Below are 18,805 nucleotides of genomic sequence, written 5' to 3'. Positions count from 1 at the left end.
AAGATGAAATGATCATATCATGATCTTATGGATAACCTCAAATTCGATTGAAATGGATAACCTCAAATTCGATTGAAATGGACTAGTTTGCACCCAGGTTTCAAGTTGTGGTTGTGGGACTAGTTTTGTCCGGTTTGCATTGGGACTATTTTGCACCCCGGGTGTAAGTTGTTCGACTAAAAGTATATATAGCTCACGAATAAAACTCCCCAAGATTGCAACGGGGTTTGTAACAATGCAATGATCAATGAGTTGACCACGATAAATATTAGCGTAAGCATGTGGAGACAACCTTCAGGAACTTGTAACTCGACTCAAGATAACAATCTGCGCATAATTCAGCTACAAAAAATAAAACTTCAAATAGGATTTCCACAAGATGTGGTTAACATCCTACAGGTATCCACTCACACATTCCCGTAAGTTCGTTTGCTAGTAATTGGTTGTCAAACAATTGGTCTTCCTATGACCAGCAATACCACAATTGGAGCAATGCGCCTCTCGCCGTGGCTTCTTGTTCCAGTTCGATGGGCACCCATTCGACCTATGGCTCCTACTACGGCATATGGTGCAAAATTTTGTCCTCGGCACACTAACCTTCTCGTACCCAGGCCGGCTTCTTGCTGTGGTTGGTCGCCCCATCTCTTTCCTTTTGGGAGGAGCAACCATGTCTGGGCGTAGACTGCTGCTCTCGTATCTGTCTCCTTGGTATTGTGTGTGCCGGCCTGATGCATGAAGTCTCTCTTCCAGCCCAAGACCATCTTTGATCTTGCTTGTTTCTAATAGGATAGGCATGGCATCTAAAAAGTGGGACATTGCTACCTCGTATGACTCAGGATTAGTGTCGGCCATCTGAACAATCTCAATTGCAGTTCTGTATAAAGCTGAGTGGCGGAAGCTCGTGGATTTCATAGCAGGGCTGTCATTTTGATATATCATAAGATGTGCAGGCATGTCACGGTATGCATCTCTGGTCCACCTCCTCATGATGTGGCTTGCAGGTATTTCTGTTATACCTAGACTGATCATAACCTGCCAACCCAAAGATGGAATTAGATAATACAACAAACAAAAAGTTCAGTTACATGCTTTGTCATATACCATTGCACACTGAAAAATTAATAGCCTCACCGAGTCCAACCAGCTTAAACTCACAGGCCCATTTTAGAGATTTCATATTTTCAACATTATTTCGAAACAGAAAATCTTAAGCAATGTTAGTATATATCCTCCTATTTACATGTACATGCATTACATTGCTAAATTGGCACCAGCTTGTAAAAAAAAGCAGTGACCTATGGAGAATCTAGACAATAATAATATGATGCATGAATTGCGTTATAGTGGCAAGTTAATGCTTACCCTGAGTGCATGGCCGCACAATATTCCCATGTGCTCGTACATCACACACTCACACTTGAAAGTCTCCCTCTGGGGATCAAAAATAACTTCATACTCTGTCCGGGACCATTTCTCTCTCTTCTCGGCGAATATGTGCTTCACAATGAACCTTTGTCCATCAATTACCTCCTGCACAATATATGACCCCGACTGGAACAAGTGTACCTTGAACAAGCCAAACATGTTTGGTGTGTAAATCTTGCTCGCATGCATCTCAATAGGCTCCCCACTGTTGAGCACTATACCTCCCTAATTTGTTTCATAATGGAGTGAACAACAAGTCAAGATCAAGGCATAACAGCTTAGAAAAAAACTTGAGTAACATTACCAGTAAACGAAAACCTCTAACTAGTTCGACTAGTAATGATCTTACCAGGCGGCTGCGCATCTCCTGGTAGTTCTCCTCCTCATCTCTGTCAAACTGCAGCTTATCGTAGTGCCTAACAAACATGTTCATTGAAGACCCTGGCGGGACAAAACCCTTTAGCATGTGGTTTGCACTCTCAGAACGTTGGGTGCTTGTCATCCTAGCGCAGAACTTTCCTGCAAAGTATGGCTTCGCCCACTTCTCTCTGACCTCGAAAATCTGAGTTAAGAAAGGGTGTTCCTCAAGACCATACTTTGCGACGAGACTTGACCATGCTGCCTCAAACTCCTCCACCGTTATCATGTACTCCAGAATCTTGTGGAACTCGTCACGAAAACCGGACGCTTTCGAATAGACTGATCCCATGCATTCTTTAGCTTTGCGCAAAACATGCCACTTGCACCATCTGTGGGTTGTCTCAGGGAGAACAGCGGCAATAGCTATCTCCATCGCACGACACTGATCTGTGATTCAAATACATCCAATTATGGGTTATATTGATTTCTCTATACCAGTATTAAGATAGTATGTAACTAGTAGAACATTGTAGTGTTTTAGCAATTACATACCTGTAAGAATGGTCGCTGGTGGTTTCCCTCCCATTAGAGATACAAATTCTTTGAACACCCACTCAAATGTCTCTGTCTTCTCGTTCGTCAACAGGACACCACCTAGGATTATACTTTGGAAGTGGTTGTTGACACCGACGAATAATCCAAAAGGCATGTCATACTGGTTTGTGCGGTAGGTTGTGTCAAAGGTTATTGCATCCCCAAACAGATTGTACTGCATACGGCTCTTCCCGTTTGTCCACATTAGTGCTCTGATCCTCCCTTCAGAGTCTGCCAAGCAGCTGTCACGAAAGTTGGGGTCTTTCAGCTTCATTTCTGAAAAAGCATCATACGTTTTCTTCACGTCATCCTCTGAATGGTCCCTGCTGATGCTTGCACACAGTGTCCTTAGTGATCGCTTGTTGAAAGGAATATTTTCCATTGATCCGAAGAAGCTCCCAATAACACTGAACACCTTCGTGAGGCCCACATTGTTGTCCCTGAGGTTCCTAACAAGGTCCTTCGTGTGCGGGTCAATGTTTCTATGTGATGGCCACTGCAACTTTTCCCCGCGTTTTATTGCCAGCCCATGATTGTGATCTTTCCTGAACTCGTGAATGTACCATCCATGATCATCTGTTCGGTGCAAACGGATCATTGCTGGGCAGCCGCAGCAAACTGAACGTGTGTTGAGATGCCTAGGTTTCCCCTGTTCAAACGATACAGCAGACCATGGTTAAAACATATGGCCTTTGCAACCAAAATGGAAATGTGGAATCTGCAGCATTATAATGAGTGATGATTAGACTTTCTCTGTATTACCTGACAGCCACAAGTTATGTCCTGCAGAATTTTGCTCTTTGAGGGGTTCTTTCTTGACGGCCCGTATCTTATGCCGAATCCAATCTCCCATGAGTACAAATTATAAAAGTCATAGGCTTCAGGTAATGAATCGAACTCCATCCCTATCTCTGGTGCTATGACAGCTCCAGAGCTTCTCTCATTTGACTTCCTCATAGCTATCTCTAGTGCACTCTTCTTTCCTGAACTTGGTTCCCTTGAATCAGGAATTTCTCCTCGGCGGAACCTGGAAAATCGTAAGAGAATTGAGGGTGAACCATGGGAATATATCTAGTACCTCCCACATGCCGTCTACATAAATATGATTTTTTTATTACAGCAGCCTGATGTGTGTTTCCTTTTGACATGATGAAAGAAGTTGAAAAAAAATACAACTGCACGTAATGAAATCAAATATAAGAGGGATTCTGCCATTATTTGACGCAGAACCAAAATAATGACTAATTTAATATTTTGTTGTAACCGACAAATAAATTGGTGCGCAATTAATTATGCAATACGTCTCTGCTCGCTTGTTTGAAAACTAGATAGTCCATCAATGTTAATAACAGAACGTAAACAAACTTCTATCTTGAATCAATATGGTTGTATAATTCAATATTGCCTATCGAATTATCTGTTTCCCAACAAAGTCAGTACAATCTACATATCCTCCCCAGCACAGACACGGGAAACAGAACTTTACAGAGATGAAACACTAAGAAAAAAATCTCCCAATTTTAAAAACGATTATCTAATTTGGTATACCGAAAACGTGTGTAATCCCAACAGCGACACACGAAGAATGATACCAATACTTGACCTGGCACCTTTAATAGAAGGCCCTCAAATCCTAAATCTTGTGAATCTATTTGTTCTTGGCGAACAAAAATTAGTGTGTCTCTTCTTGCACTTCGACAGGGGCAATGGCTTCAGTTAAAGACAATGCTCGCTAGTTAAATGTGAGTTCAGTAGTTCACAACACTAAATGAAACGAACTCATACATGAGATTAGTGTGTCTTTTGTTGCTAAATAAAAAACCAGCACATGGTGGAACAACAAAATAATGACATATTAGCACCACTCCCTGGGAGCTGATTGACAGTAGTTGGTGATTCCCTTTCGATAGCATGGGCATGTTCACCTTATTGATGAGCTAGGATTATACACACTCTAATATAACAACTCATCGATGCGATTTTTTTAGCATACTGAAGGCACTAAATGATAACAAACAGGATCAGCTATGATGTACTGAAGATGTAAATTTATACACAGAGGCCACCGTTTTATTTATATGAGCAACTACACAATCCACCATAATATGTATTAAAACTCCATATTAAGCTTACTTTCAGCACTGTACTGGTAACAAACTAGATTCAGGAATTACATTTGATTGCTAATCCGGGGATTATGGTCTAGTAATAATAAAGAAGATCCAGATTGCTCTCATTGGATATTGGGGTGCAACTAACCTCCTCTTCAAAGTGGGATTCGATGCAGGGGAATAGCATGCCGTCCCGATTGGCGAATCATCCCGGATTTGGGATTGTTCCTGCAACTCTGGAGCTGACAGGTCTGCTTCCTCGGAACAAGGAGACTCGTCGAGGTCGCATACCGAATCTTTGATGCAGTCTTCATCATCTCCGAACCTGTAGGGCACTGGATCTGATGCAAACATGCTTGAATCCGAACTCAGCATGGGCGGCGAAGTGTGTGCGCTCGATTTGGCATCCTGACTAGCAATTGTTGGGAACCAGTCCCAGTTTGGCTCATGATTTGGCTCCGACATTCTGGGGAACGAGGTCGGCAGATGAAATCAGGAGAGATATGAAACCTTTTACTCGAGATTGGGACGGGCTTGGGGTATTACCTGAGGAGCAAATCAGTGTATCCCTCTGCTGTTCCTGCCATCATCACTTCTGCGACCGCAGGGGGGGCGGCGAGATCTCGAGGATAGATCTCTGCCGAGGCGGAACGGCGGCCGGAGAGTAGCAGACCTCAGAGTCAGAGAGAGCTGGAGGAAGGTGACGGTCCTGGGCGTGAGATTCAAATTTGAAGCAGGAGGAGGGGACCGGGGTGGTGGGGTAACCGGGGTCCGGCGTGCGGCCATGTCGCCGCCGTACAAGCTGGCAGAGCACAAGGACGGGGAGGTGGGGGAGGCTGCCGATGTATTTGTCAGTTAGGCAGAGTCGTAGCTAGTCGTAGCGGAGGAGGAAGCTAGTTGTATCGCTCCGTGGTAGGGGTCAACCAGCTGAGAGTGTGGGCCTCCATCGCGAATCTCCGTGCCAGGCGAACGGCAACGATTCAGTCCTGGCGCCATAAGGCCACGACCTGGCACTTACCGAAATGAACCTGCAGTAGATAGGCCTGTACTTAAAGACCGTTTGGAGATTCCTCGTGCTCTGAGTGTGATCCAAAATCAGAAAAGTGCGGTTGAGCAGCTGCTCACTACACGCCCATACTTTTTAAATTTTGTCTTTTTTTTTTATCTCACAAAGTATGTGAAGTATGGATTTGAAATTTTGCGGATCAGTGAAACATTACGACTATAACGTAGTAAAAATAGCGAAAACCTCTAACAGCACACGAGCTCCAGTGATCCCTATAATTACAAGTTTTCAAAAACACATTTCTAAGATTCAAAAAAAACAACAAAAAAATATGGTAGCGTGAGAGTACATTACAAAGGCACGCCAAAAATTTTGGGAGAAAATACATTTTATTTCAGGCCACACAAAAAGACAAATTTCTGACATTTTTCTTTGTTATATACCTCTATATACACCCAAGAATTTGTCTTTTTTCCCTAGCTCAAAACAGAGCGAAATTTCTATCAAAACTTCACACGGGTGTTCAATACATGTATATGTATTCACGAAATAAAATTTGTGATTTTTTGAAACAAAAAGTGCAATTTACAAAAAAAAAAGGATCACTGGTGCAGGAGCACAAAATCCGTGTCCTCCTTTAGCTATCTAAAAATTTAAAATATTTAATATTTAAAAATAATTCTTTTTATGTATATTCTAAAAAATTCTCTCAAAATCTTGATGCACCTATGAACAACCCAGATGGAGTGTGCAGTGAGCACCTGCTCAGAGAAACTTCTCTCACAATCAGATAAGCATGGTTGAGCACGTACTCAGTACACACCAATACTTTTTGAATTTATCTTCTTTTTATTTCACAAACTATGTAAAGTATGGATTTCATGGTTTCCTGATCACTGAAACATTACAACTACAATGTAGGAAAAAATATTTCTGAATTTTTTGAACATTTTTTTAAAAAATTGAATGCTTAAATTTGACAAATAATTCAATATTTTTTTAATCTTTACTATTAAACGCCAATGCGACCCGTACGTCGTGCGTCTTTTCCACTTTTGCCTCGGAGCCCCTCAGAATCCAGGTAATTACCACCCCCTCCAGATTCCACGCACGCGAGAAATACAGCCCTCCACGCACGATCTCAAGGGCGGAAAAGTCTACAGCCGGGGCGGCGCGTGGCGGAGCTCCTCATCCATCCTCGTTACTTTCGCATCCTGGCCAGAGGACGGCCTCCTCCCGAGCAGTGCTGGCGCGCTGCCCCGACAAGTTGGCCGACGGAGCCCTTTCCCTATTCACGTTACTCACACATCCTGGTCGCCTCGCCAGCGCTGCCCCGCCAAGCTAGCCGGTGGAGCTCTTTCCCCCTCCTTGGCACTCCCGCATCTTGGCCGCACGAACGGACTACGCTCCACCATGTCGGACGCCCTCGTGCAGCGGCCGATGGCTGGCGCATCACGACTCGGCCTGCTCCTCCATAAGGCGGCGGCTGAAGAAGCCCACGGCCAGAGATGCGTTCTCGCCACACTCCTCAGTTCCTCAGATAAGCGCTCATGGGGAGAGATTTCGGTATGTACTGCACGACAGATAAGTCAAATCTTATCCCTTCCTTTTTGGAAAGGGTCCGTTTGGGAGGAAGGGATTTGCTCCACGGGCTGATGTTGATTTGTTTCCTCGGCTTCAATATTTTCCGTTTTGAAGGCTTGCCTAGGTCTCGTCCAAGCTCCACCATGTGTGGCAGTATGAGGCACATACAACATCAGTTAGCTAATTTTGTTTTACGGGATTAGTTAGCTAACTAATTTTGGGTACTAACGATAGGAAACATATATAGAAGTACACTAGGGAGGATTTTATCACTGGTGTCTAAATGTGACGTCGAGGGTTAGTACAGACGGCTGCTGACTGAAATAATATTTATATAAGTGACCTTATTTATATGCACGTCCTAAATCATTCACTACATGAGAGGACAGACAAGGTTACAGAGTACAAAAGCATTATCATCTCTTACTTCTGAAAGAAAAAAGTAACAACAAAATTTGGAATAATGGCTTAATTCTTATTTGTTTGTGATCACATTATACTTGTAATCAAATATCATTAAAGCTACCGGCACTTTTTTCAAACAATCATATGTCAAGTTAGTTTCGTAGCGAAGCACGGGCAATGTGCTAGTATCATAAAATCCCGAACTATTTTTCTATGTTCCATATCAAATGTTTCAATGAACTGCAAAGTTTCAAGTACAATTGTTGTATGGTATGAGAGATACAAAAAAGAGAAGTTGTTTGAGAGGAAAATAAAGACTAGCACAGATCTTGATGCACCTATTAGTGAGAACCTGCTCAGAAAAACTTCTCTCGGTCCACAATTCCAGACTGGCCCATCTCGGTTCCTACATTTTTAACAACATTTTATTGTGGGATTGCAAAAAATCGAATTTTATATCGAGTGAATGTGACAATTTTAGTGCCAGTAGCAAACACGTCGCCACCGTCAGATCGTCACCTGTATGGTGTGTGGAAATTTTAAAAACAATCAGCGAGTAATATACATATCTATCGACAAAATTTGAATTCCAATGCCATTCTAGAAGATACTACTCCCTGTGCTTTTAGTTACACTACATTTTAAGTTTAGTCAATGTCAAGTTTTACAATGATTAATCAATTACATAGGAAAAATAATTAAATGAAATAGTTAAGGCTTATGATAAAAATTAATATTAATAGTATAATTTCGTATAATATACATATTGCATTATATACGTTGATATTCTTATACAAAATTTAACTTTAACGAAATACATAAGACATGGTAATTATAAATGGAGGTACCATTTTAGACTTTGAAACAGTATAAATCCATACATATCTTCCATTGTCGCACCATCAAATTGATAAGAAAAAATTCAGATATGCCAATTGGAACTGAAACCATTGATAGTACATTTGAACTATAAATTTCTTGGTCAAGAAAAAAAACTTGCCAGTTATTGTAAGTGCATAATTAACTGAAGTGCAAGTGGCAACATTATTGGCAGTCCTGAAAAAGTACAGATCATCAATTAGTTATTCAAATGAAGAATAAAGGGGATTGCTCCATCAGTATGTTAAGGATAGTAAAGACCATCGATGGAGATTAAATCCACATTGTCAAGAAGTGATGAAGAAAGAGATATTGGGATTATTGGCAGCAAATGTAATATTTCCACTTGCAGATTGAATAGTAGACAATTTATTGTGGAAAGCGAGAATGACAATGGTGGAAAATGATAGTAGACAACTTGTTGCTACTGGTGCGGTTAAGGGTGGAGAATGAGCACTAATTTCAGAAAGTTTAATAAAACAATAAGGGATGATCACTTTTCTCTGCCATTATGGATCAGATACGATTGGTTGTGCATAAATACTTTTGTTATTTAGATGGTTATTCAGGATTTTTACAAATTCCAACTCATGATCAAGAGAAGACCGCATTTCCATGCCCTTACGGAACATTTTCTTAAAGAAGGCCTCTGTTTGGACTTTGTAATGCACCAGGAACTTTTCAGAGGCCGGTGAAATGGAAGTGTTCATGGATGGATTCACAGTCTATGGAAAAAGATTTTGACAACTGATTAAGAACTCTGGAAAGTACATGAAGGGATTCGTAGCATAGAAAACAAAAAAAATCCTACTGCGAGAACGCAATCCAAGCCAAGATGCAATCTAGAAGATGGGAGCAACGAGGGGATGAACGAGACTAACCCTTGAAGATTTCCAAAGCCTACGAGATTAGATCTCGTTGCTGCAGAAGATGATCACTTGCCGCTTTCAAAAGCGCGTAGAAGATCTTGACGGTGCCACAATCGGGTAGCATCTCCGTACTCGGTCACACGTTCGGTGTTGATGAAGACGACGTCCTTCTCCCCGTTCCAGCGGGCAGCGGAAGTAGTAGATCCTCCTCGGAATCCCGGCAGCACGACGGCGTGGTGGCGGTGGTGGTGGAGAACTCCGGCGGGGCTTCGCCTATGCGGCTGCGGGAGTAGTATGTGGAGGAGGGCGCTAGGGTTTGGGGAGAGAGGGGAGTAGGGCGCCGGCCATGGGCAGCCCTAGGTGGTGCGGCCAAGAGTGGCTGCCCCCTCCCTCTTCTCCTCAATATATAGGTGGAAATCCCCAAGAGTTGTAGTCCAAGTTTTCGAATAAGACCCCAACAACAAAACCTCACATAGGTGGGAAACCTACTCAAGGAGGGAGTCCTACCCAAGGTGGGACTCCCACCTTTCCTTTAGGTGGGGTGGCCGGCCACCTATGGTGGAGTCTACCTGGGACTCCACTCTTTAGGGTTTGGCTCGCCATGCAAGGTGGAGTCCCTCCGGGACTCCACTTTCCATGGTGATTTCTTCTGGACTTTTCTAGAACTTTCTAGAACCTGCCATAAATGCACCGGATCATTTCCAAACTTGGAATATGACTTCCTATATATGAATCTTATTCTCCGGACCATTCCGGACCTCCTCGTGATGTCCTGGATCCCATCCGAGACACCGAACAAAACTTCGAATTCCATTCCATATTTAATATCTACTTAAACGACATCAAACCTTAAGTGTGTCACCCTACGGTTCGCGAACTATGTAGACATGGTTGAGACCTCTCTCCGACCAATAACGAATAGCGGAATTTGGAGATCCATAATGGCTCCCACATATTCAACGATGACTTAGTGATCGAATGAACCATTCACATATGATACCGATTCCCTTTGTCACGCGATATTTTACTTGTCCGAGGTTTGATCATCGGTATCTCTATACCTTGTTCAACCTCGTCTCCTGACAAGTACTCTTTACTCGTACCGTGGTATGTGGTCTCTTATGAACCATTCATATGCTTGCAAGCTATTTAGACGACATTCCACCGAGAGGGCCCATAGTATATCTATCCGTCATCGGGATGGACACATCCCACTGTTGATCCATATGCCTCAACTCATACTTTCCGGATACTTAATCCCACCTTTATAACCACCCATTTACGCGAGTGGCGTTTGATGTAATCAAAGTACCTTTCCGGTATAAGTGATTTACATGATCTCATGGTCGAAAGGACTAGGTAACTATGTATCGAAAAGCTTATAGCAAATAACTTAATGACGTGATCTTATGCTACGCTTAATTGGGTGTGTCCATTACATCATTCACATAATGACATAACCTTGTTATTAATAACATCCAATGTTCATGATCATGAAACTATGATCATCTATTAATCAACAAGCTAGTTATACAAGAGGCTTACTAGGGACTCTTTGTTGTTTCCATAACACACATGTATCAATGTTTCGGTTAATACAATTATAGCATGATATGTAAATATTATCATAAACACAAAGATATATAATAATAACCATTTTATTATTGCCTCTTGGGCATATCTCCAACAGTCTCCCACTTGCACTAGAGTCAATAATCTAGTTTACATTTGTAAAAATATAACACCTTGGCCTTCCGGTGCTTTATCATGTTTTGCTTACGGGAGAGGTTTTAGTCAACGGATCTGACACGCTCAGAAACGTATGTATTTTGCAATTCATTTGCGTCTCAACGCATCACTAAAATTCCAAATGAGTCAGCATTTAAATATGTTTGGTCTTCTGGTGGAACCTTAATTCCGCGGTCTGAAATATGTCACTAATATTGTCATACACAATATAGCTTCAAGTTCTGACACTATCGGAACTACACCAAGTTCTCAAAGAACCTCTTGACTTAACATTCTAGCTCAGTCATTGTCAAAACAATGACATACTCTTCCTTCGTTTGTAGAATTTGTCACAATATTTAGAACTCTTCTAAATCTAGCATAGACAACTTCTAGTTCATTGTGCTACCTTTTAATTAATACTTAGCCTAATTGATATTTGAAATTCATTTTTATATGTGACCAAACTAATATCGGTGCAACAACTTACAGCGATTTGTTTGTCATTTCTCCATACAAAACTATATATATATCCTTGGTTCTTCTTAAGTACTCAAGAATATTCTTACTGTTTTCAATGATCATCACATGAATCATTCTGGTACATGCTCATAACACTTTTAGAGCACATGACATCTGATTGTGTACATATTATTCGTGATCTATAATCACTCATGTGTTTTTACTCATTGAGTGTCAGATACACTCAAGTCTTGTTAAATTTTCACATGACAAGAACATTTTCTTAATATTTCAATATTGAACTACTTCAATATCCATTCTATGTACTTTGACTTAAACTTATTATGTGTTTCAATCTATCTTCATAGATCTTGATACTAAATTTGTTTCAGTCCATATCCTTTCTTTGAAGTTAATTTATCAATGAAATCTTTTAATCAAGTATATAATTACATCATTTATAACCAACTATATGTCGTCTACATAAGTATTATAAATATGTCTCAGCGCTCCCACTTAATTTCTTGTAAATGCAAGCCTCTTCATCGTTTCTGATGAAATCAAAAACACTTTGACTATTTCATATGGTGAAGATTCCAACTCCGTGATACTCACTTCATCCAATTGAAGTTCATATACCTATCTAGTATTCCACGGACTAGCAAAACAATTGGTTGTATCTTGTATACACCTTTAATACACACTTCTGTTAAGTAATGTATTTTGCCATCCTACTAGCATATCTCATAAAAGAAATATGTAGCAATTACTAGAATAATCCACATAGACTATAAGCATTGCTACGAAAGATCTAATTTTATCGTAGTCAACTCTTTGAACTTTGTCGTAAACAACTTTTCGACAAGTCGAGCTTCTTCAAGGATATTTCATCCAAGTCCATCAATTTTATAGATCCATTTACTTTCAAAAAGTATTCATCTATCTTGGATTTCATGGCATATAGCCATTTTAACGGAGTCAGGGCCCATCATAACTTCTTTGTTTGTAGTTGGTTTATCATTATTCAAAATCAATCCTTTGTCCACAAATCATTTATTTGATCACAAAGTAAACCATACCTACAAGGTTCAATATGTACTTCGATCTCCATGGCTAAAACACTTTGTAGTCATGGGAGTCATGATCGTCGTGTCCGCTTCCGAAACCAATTTCGATGCTGCGCTACTCCGATCATTATGCTCGGGTTCATAAACCTTATCAAAATCTATTGTCCTCCCACTCAAATACTTCACTAGAAACAATTTCTCAGAAATAAGAAACATTGACAAACACTTTTGTCTTTGTCTTGTGGGAAGAATTCCCAATCAAATCTCTGGGATAACCAACAAAGACATTCATCCGATTTTGGTTGTAAACTTATTTACTTATGCTATGCATACCAATTTTTCAGAAAGGACTATCAGGGTTCATACCCTTGCCATAACTCGTATGGTGTCATTTCAACGGATCATGATGATGCTCTATTCAGTGTAAAAGCGGTAGTCTCTAAAGCATAATCTACAAAAATATAATGACGTAATAATATTTTATCTCATCATTAATCCAACAAGGTTTGGATACATCTCTTGGATACTATATCATCACTATGATACTCCAAGAAATGTGAGTTGTAGAACAATTTTATAACTCTCTTAGATGTCCGCTAAAACTCGTAATTCAAATATTTTCCCAATGATCCAATCATATATATTTTCTATTACGATGATTTCCACTTCATGCTGAAATTTATTTGAATCCATTCAAATGTTTCAAACTTCTTCCTTATCGAATATATCCACATATATATACCCAATTCATTGTTTGTAAGTTTTCATAAAGTAGAAGAATCTCCCGCACACAACTATGCCCAGTGAACCACATATATCATCATGTATGTTTTCACTAAGTTAGTTGCCCGTTCAACTCTTGGCCTATGAACGGTATTTTAGTCATTCTCTTTAGAAAAGATTTGCAAGCGCCAAACGATTCAAAAATCAAATGACTCAAAAAATCCGTTTGCATGGAGTTCTTTCATGCGTTCCTTTCTAACATGACCTAAATGGCGGTTCCACAAATAAGTGGAATTAAAATCATTTGCCTTTATGGCATTTTAGCGTCAGTATTATGTGTGTGTGTTTCACCATTAAGATTTATAATAACTTATCCATCATACATGGAGTAATGTCATAATTTGAACAACTCATTGTTTTCATTTGACCAGAGCAAAATAACAATTATTAAGTTCTTTATTATAAATTCTAAGGGCTAGGTAGAATGCCAACGACAAACATGATAACACTTTATTATGTTCCAGACGTGCATTATTACCATATTCCTTATTAGTCACTTAGGCCATCGTATTCTTGTATTGCGTTGCATTGTATGACATCTCATACCAACCAACCTGGTACAAATACCCAAGAATTTCATTATGTGACCAAACAAGGAATACATCCATAACATGTATATCATTTTATATACACCTGAGCTAGACTTTCTAATCTTTTCTTTCTTTCTGCCAATAATCTTTTGTAGTTTCTCTTTTAGCTTTCCTCATTATTCAGAAAAACACTTCAACATCAATAACTTCTAGGTTTGTTGGTCAAATACCAATAGCCTTGAGGTTCTTACTTTGAAGTTGATCATCATATGACAAGTGTTCCGGATTTCACTATTAGTAACCTTTTAATATGATGAACAATTTCACTCATAATTTTATCCATCATATCATGACGATTTTTCGAGACCATGTCTGTACATGCTAGGCTCGTAAAGTTTAACCTCAGTATTCGCATGTGAAAATCTGGCTTGCACCCATTGTATGCACACGTAGAATCTATAACACCCGATCATCACTTGATGCTTCGAAACTATGAGTCTTAGCAACGGTGCATACTAAGGACGATCACTTCATGGATATGCGAATATCGTTAGTGCCCCAATAGTTGGAGGATTGGGACGCCTGGCGTCTTCAACCTTCATACATTCCCATAAAACTTATGAGTTTATGTAGTCTCACCAAATTATATTCTATCACCTTGCAACAAAGTCTTAGATATCACATATATCTTATACCTCGCTTATTTCTGAAAAAAAATTCAGCTCCTTACTTTTCAAACATATTTGAACTTTAAATTTCACGGAGACAAGATGACTTTAGGTACTAATTGAAACCATAGCTCTTTGAATTAACAATGTGAGGTTTACTAAAAGTTTGCAATAGGACTTAATCATTTCTTGATTCTTTAACAATACGGTACCGATCCGTAAAGTTTCTTGTCGGACTTAACGAGTATTTCTATCTCAATTACAAGACTAGCGCATGGTAGAAAACGGATGCCAATACTACAAAATTAATTCAAAATACTACTCGGACTATGTTTATGATAATTAGTTCATGTTTTAATCTAATTACTAATGAACTCCCACTTAATACAACATCCCTCATAGTTGTTAAGTGGTACACGATCCACATCCACTACACCAAAACCGATCATCACGTGAGATGATGTAGCTTCAATGGTGAATATCAACATGTTGATCATATCATCCATATGACTCGTGTTCAACCTTTCGGTTTCCGCTGTCCCGAGGCCATGTCTGTACATGCTAGGCTCGTCAAGCAAACCCAAGTATCCCGCGTGTGCAACATGGCTTACACCCGTTGTATGTGAACGTTGAGTCTATCACATCCGATCATCACGAGATGCTTCGAAACGACGAACTATATCAACGGTTCATACGAGGGGAGAACACTTTATTATCTTGATATTAATGTGAGGGATCATCTTATAATGCTACCGTCGCGTTCTAAGCAAAATAAGATGCATAAAGGATTAACATCACATGCAATTCATATGTGATATGATATGGCCCTTTAGTCTTTGCGCCTTCGATCTTTATCTCCAAAGCACGGACATGATCTCCATCATCAACGGGCATGATCTCCATCATCGTCGGCATAGCGTCAAGGTCCATAGCGCCGTCTTCATGATTGTTCACCTCATGTAGCAACTATTACAACTACTTTGAAATACTACTCAACATGAAATTTAAAGACAACCATAATGCTCCTGCCGGTTGCCACAATACAATAATGATCATCTCATACATATTCATCATCACATCATGGCCATATCACATCACCAAACCACTGCAAAAACAAGTTAGACGTCTCTAATTTGGTTTGCATATTTTACGTGGTTTAGGGTTTTCGAGTAAGATCCAATCTACCTACGAACATGAACCACAACGGTGATACTAATGTTGTCAATAGAAAGAGTAAATTGAATCTTCACTATGGTGGGAGAGACAGACACCCGCAAAGCCACTTATGCAATACAAGTTGCATGTCGAACGTGGAGCAAGTCTCATGAACGCGGTCATGTAAAGTTAGCCCGAGCCGCTTCAACCCACCATGCCAGAAAGATGCAAAGTACTCGAACTAAAGACAACAAAGCATCAACGCCCACAAAACAATTTTGTTCTACTCGTGCAATCAATCTACGCATAGACACGGATCTGATACCACTGAAAGGATTCGTAGCATAGAAAACAAAAAATTTCCTACCGCGAGAACGCAATCCAAGCCAAGATGCAATCTAGAAGATGGGAGCAACGAGGGGATGAACGAGACTAAACCTTGAAGATTTCCAAAGCCTACGAGATTAGATCTCGTTGCTGCAGAAGATGATCACTTGCCGCTTTCAAAAGCGCGTAGAAGATCTTGACGGTGCCACAATCGGGCAACACCTCCGTACTCGGTCACACGTTCGGTGTTGATGAAGACGACGTCCTTCTCCCCGTTCCAGCGGGCAGCGGAAGTAGTAGATCCTCCTCGGAATCCCGGCAGCACAACGGCGTGGTGGCGGTGGTGGTGGAGAACTCCGGCAGGGCTTCGCCTATGCGCTGCGGGAGTAGTATGTGGAGGAGGGGCGCTAGGGTTTGGGGAGACAGAGGGGAGTAGGGCGCCGGCCATGGGCAGCCCTAGGTGGTGCGGCCAAGAGTGGCTGCCCCCTCCCTATTCTCCTCATTATATAGGTGGAAATCCCCAAGAGTTGTAGTCCATGTCTTTGAATAAGACCCCAACAACAAAACCTCCCATAGGTGGGAAACCTACTCAAGGAGGGAGTCCTACCCAAGGTGGGACTCCCACCTTTCCTTTAGGTGGGGTGGCCGGCCACCTATGGTGGAGTCTACCTGGGACTCCACCCTTTAGGGTTTGGCTGGCCATGCAAGGTGGAGTCCCTCCGGGACTCCACTTTCCATGGTGATTTCTTCCGGAGTTTTCTATAACTTTCTAGAACCTACCATAAATGCACCGGATCATTTCCAAACTTGGAATATGACTTCCTATATATGAATCTTATTCTCCGGACCATTCCGGACCTCCTCGGGATGTCCTGGATCACATCCTAGACTCCGAACAAAACTTCGAACTCCATTCCATATTCCATATCTACTTAAACGACATCAAACCTTAAGTGTGTCACCCTACGGTTCGCGAACTATGTAGACATGGTTGAGACCTCTCTCCGACCAATAACCAATAGCGGGATCTGGAGATCCATGATGGCTCCCACATATTCAACGATGAATTAGTGATCGAATTAACCATTCACATATGATACCGATTCCCTTTGTCACGCGATATTTTACTTGTCCGAGGTTTGATCATCGGTATCTCTATACCTTGTTCAACCTCGTCTCCTGACAAGTAATCTTTACTCGTACCGTGGTATGTGGTCTCTTATGAACCATTTGTAGGATAACGTTGCATAGAAAACAAAAATTTTCCTACCGCGAACACGCAATCCAAGCCAAGATGCAATCTAGAAGACGGTAGCAACGAGGGGGTATCGAGTCTCACCCTTGAAGAGATTCCAAAGCCTACAAGATGAGGCTCTTGTTGCTGCGGTAGACGTTCACTTGCCGCTTGCAAAAGCGCGTAGAAGATCTTGATCACGATCGGTTCCGGCGCCACGAACGGGCAGCACCTCCGTACTCGGTCACACGTTCGGTTGTTGATGAAGACGACGTCCTTCTCCCCGTTCCAGCGGACAGCGGAAGTAGTAGCTCCTCCTTGAATCCGGCAGCACGACGGCGTGGTGGCGGTGGCGATGGAGATCTCCGGCGGAGCTTCGCTAAGCGTGCGGGAGAAGAGGAGGAGAGAGGGGGCGGCTAGGGTTGGGAGAGGGGGTGGCCGGCCACCTATGGGTGCGGCCAAGCTATGGGCTTGTAGTGGTCAGCCCCCTCTCCTATGCCCCTCATTATATAGGTGGAATCCCCAAGAGTTGTAGTCCAAGTCTTCGAATAAGACCCCAACACCAAAACTTCCCAAAGGTGGGAAACCTACTCAAGGAGGGAGTCCTACCCAAGGTGGGACTCCCACCTTTCCTTAGGTGGGGTGGCCGGCCACCTCTAGGTGGAGCCCACCTGGGACTCCTCCTTTAGGGTTTGGCTGGCCAAGCTTGTGGAGTCCTTCCGGGACTCCACCTTCCATAGTGCGTTTCTTCCGGACTTTTATAGAACCTTCTAGAACCTGCCATAAATGCACCGGATCATTTCCAAACTTGGAATATGACTTCCTATATATGAATCTTATTCTCCGGACCATTCCGGAACTCCTAGTGATGTCCGGGATCTCATCCGGGACTCCGAACAAATATTCGAACTCCATTCCATATTCAAGTTCTACCATTTCAACATCCAACTTTAAGTGTGTCACCCTACGGTTCGTGAACTATGCGGACATGGTTTGAGTACTCACTCCGACCAATAACCAATAGCGGGATCTGGAGATCCATAATGGCTCCCACATATTCAACGATGACTTTAGTGATCGAATGAATCATTCACATACAATACCAATTCCCTTTGTCTCGCGATATTTTACTTGTCCGAGGTTTGATCTTCGGTATCACACTATACCTTGTTCAACCTCGTCTCCTGACAAGTACTCTTTACTCGTACCGTGGTATGTGGTCTCTTATGAACTTATTCATATGCTTGCAAGACATTAGACGACATTCCACCGAGAGGGCCCGGAGTATATCTATCCGTCATCGGGATGGACAAATCCCACCGTTGATCCATATGCCTCAACTCATACTTTCCGGATACTTAATCCCACCTTTATAACCACCCATTTACGTAGTGGCGTTTGATGTAATCAAAGTACCTTTCCGGTATAAGTGATTTACATGATCTCATGGTCATAAGGACTAGGTAACTATGTATCGAAAGCTTATAGCAAATAACTTAATGACGAGATCTTATGCTACGCTTAATTGGGTGTGTCCATTACATCATTCATACAATGATATAACCTTGTTATTAATAACATCCAATGTTCATGATTATGAAACTAATCATCCATTAAT

At 41.4% G+C, this 18,805-nt stretch overlaps 1 protein-coding gene across 1 annotated transcript; it reads right to left on the bottom strand.

The window, feature by feature from the left end:
* Positions 1–282: 282 nt before the first annotated feature.
* LOC124693308 (protein FAR1-RELATED SEQUENCE 5-like) lies at positions 283–5,339 on the bottom strand. Its single transcript, XM_047226783.1, has 7 exons — positions 5,037–5,339; positions 4,639–4,956; positions 3,142–3,406; positions 2,338–3,028; positions 1,775–2,232; positions 1,363–1,650; positions 283–1,032 (listed from the first exon to the last, which is right to left on the bottom strand). Exons 1-7 carry the CDS (start codon positions 5,078–5,080, stop codon positions 433–435), a joined length of 2,664 nt encoding a protein of 887 aa, XP_047082739.1. The 5' UTR covers positions 5,081–5,339; the 3' UTR covers positions 283–432.
* Positions 5,340–18,805: the final 13,466 nt, after the last annotated feature.

This window comes from Lolium rigidum, chromosome 1, assembly GCF_022539505.1.
Source record: "Lolium rigidum isolate FL_2022 chromosome 1, APGP_CSIRO_Lrig_0.1, whole genome shotgun sequence".
Taxonomy (NCBI): Eukaryota; Viridiplantae; Streptophyta; class Magnoliopsida; order Poales; family Poaceae; genus Lolium; species Lolium rigidum.
This window is presented reverse-complemented; position numbering and strand designations above follow the sequence as displayed.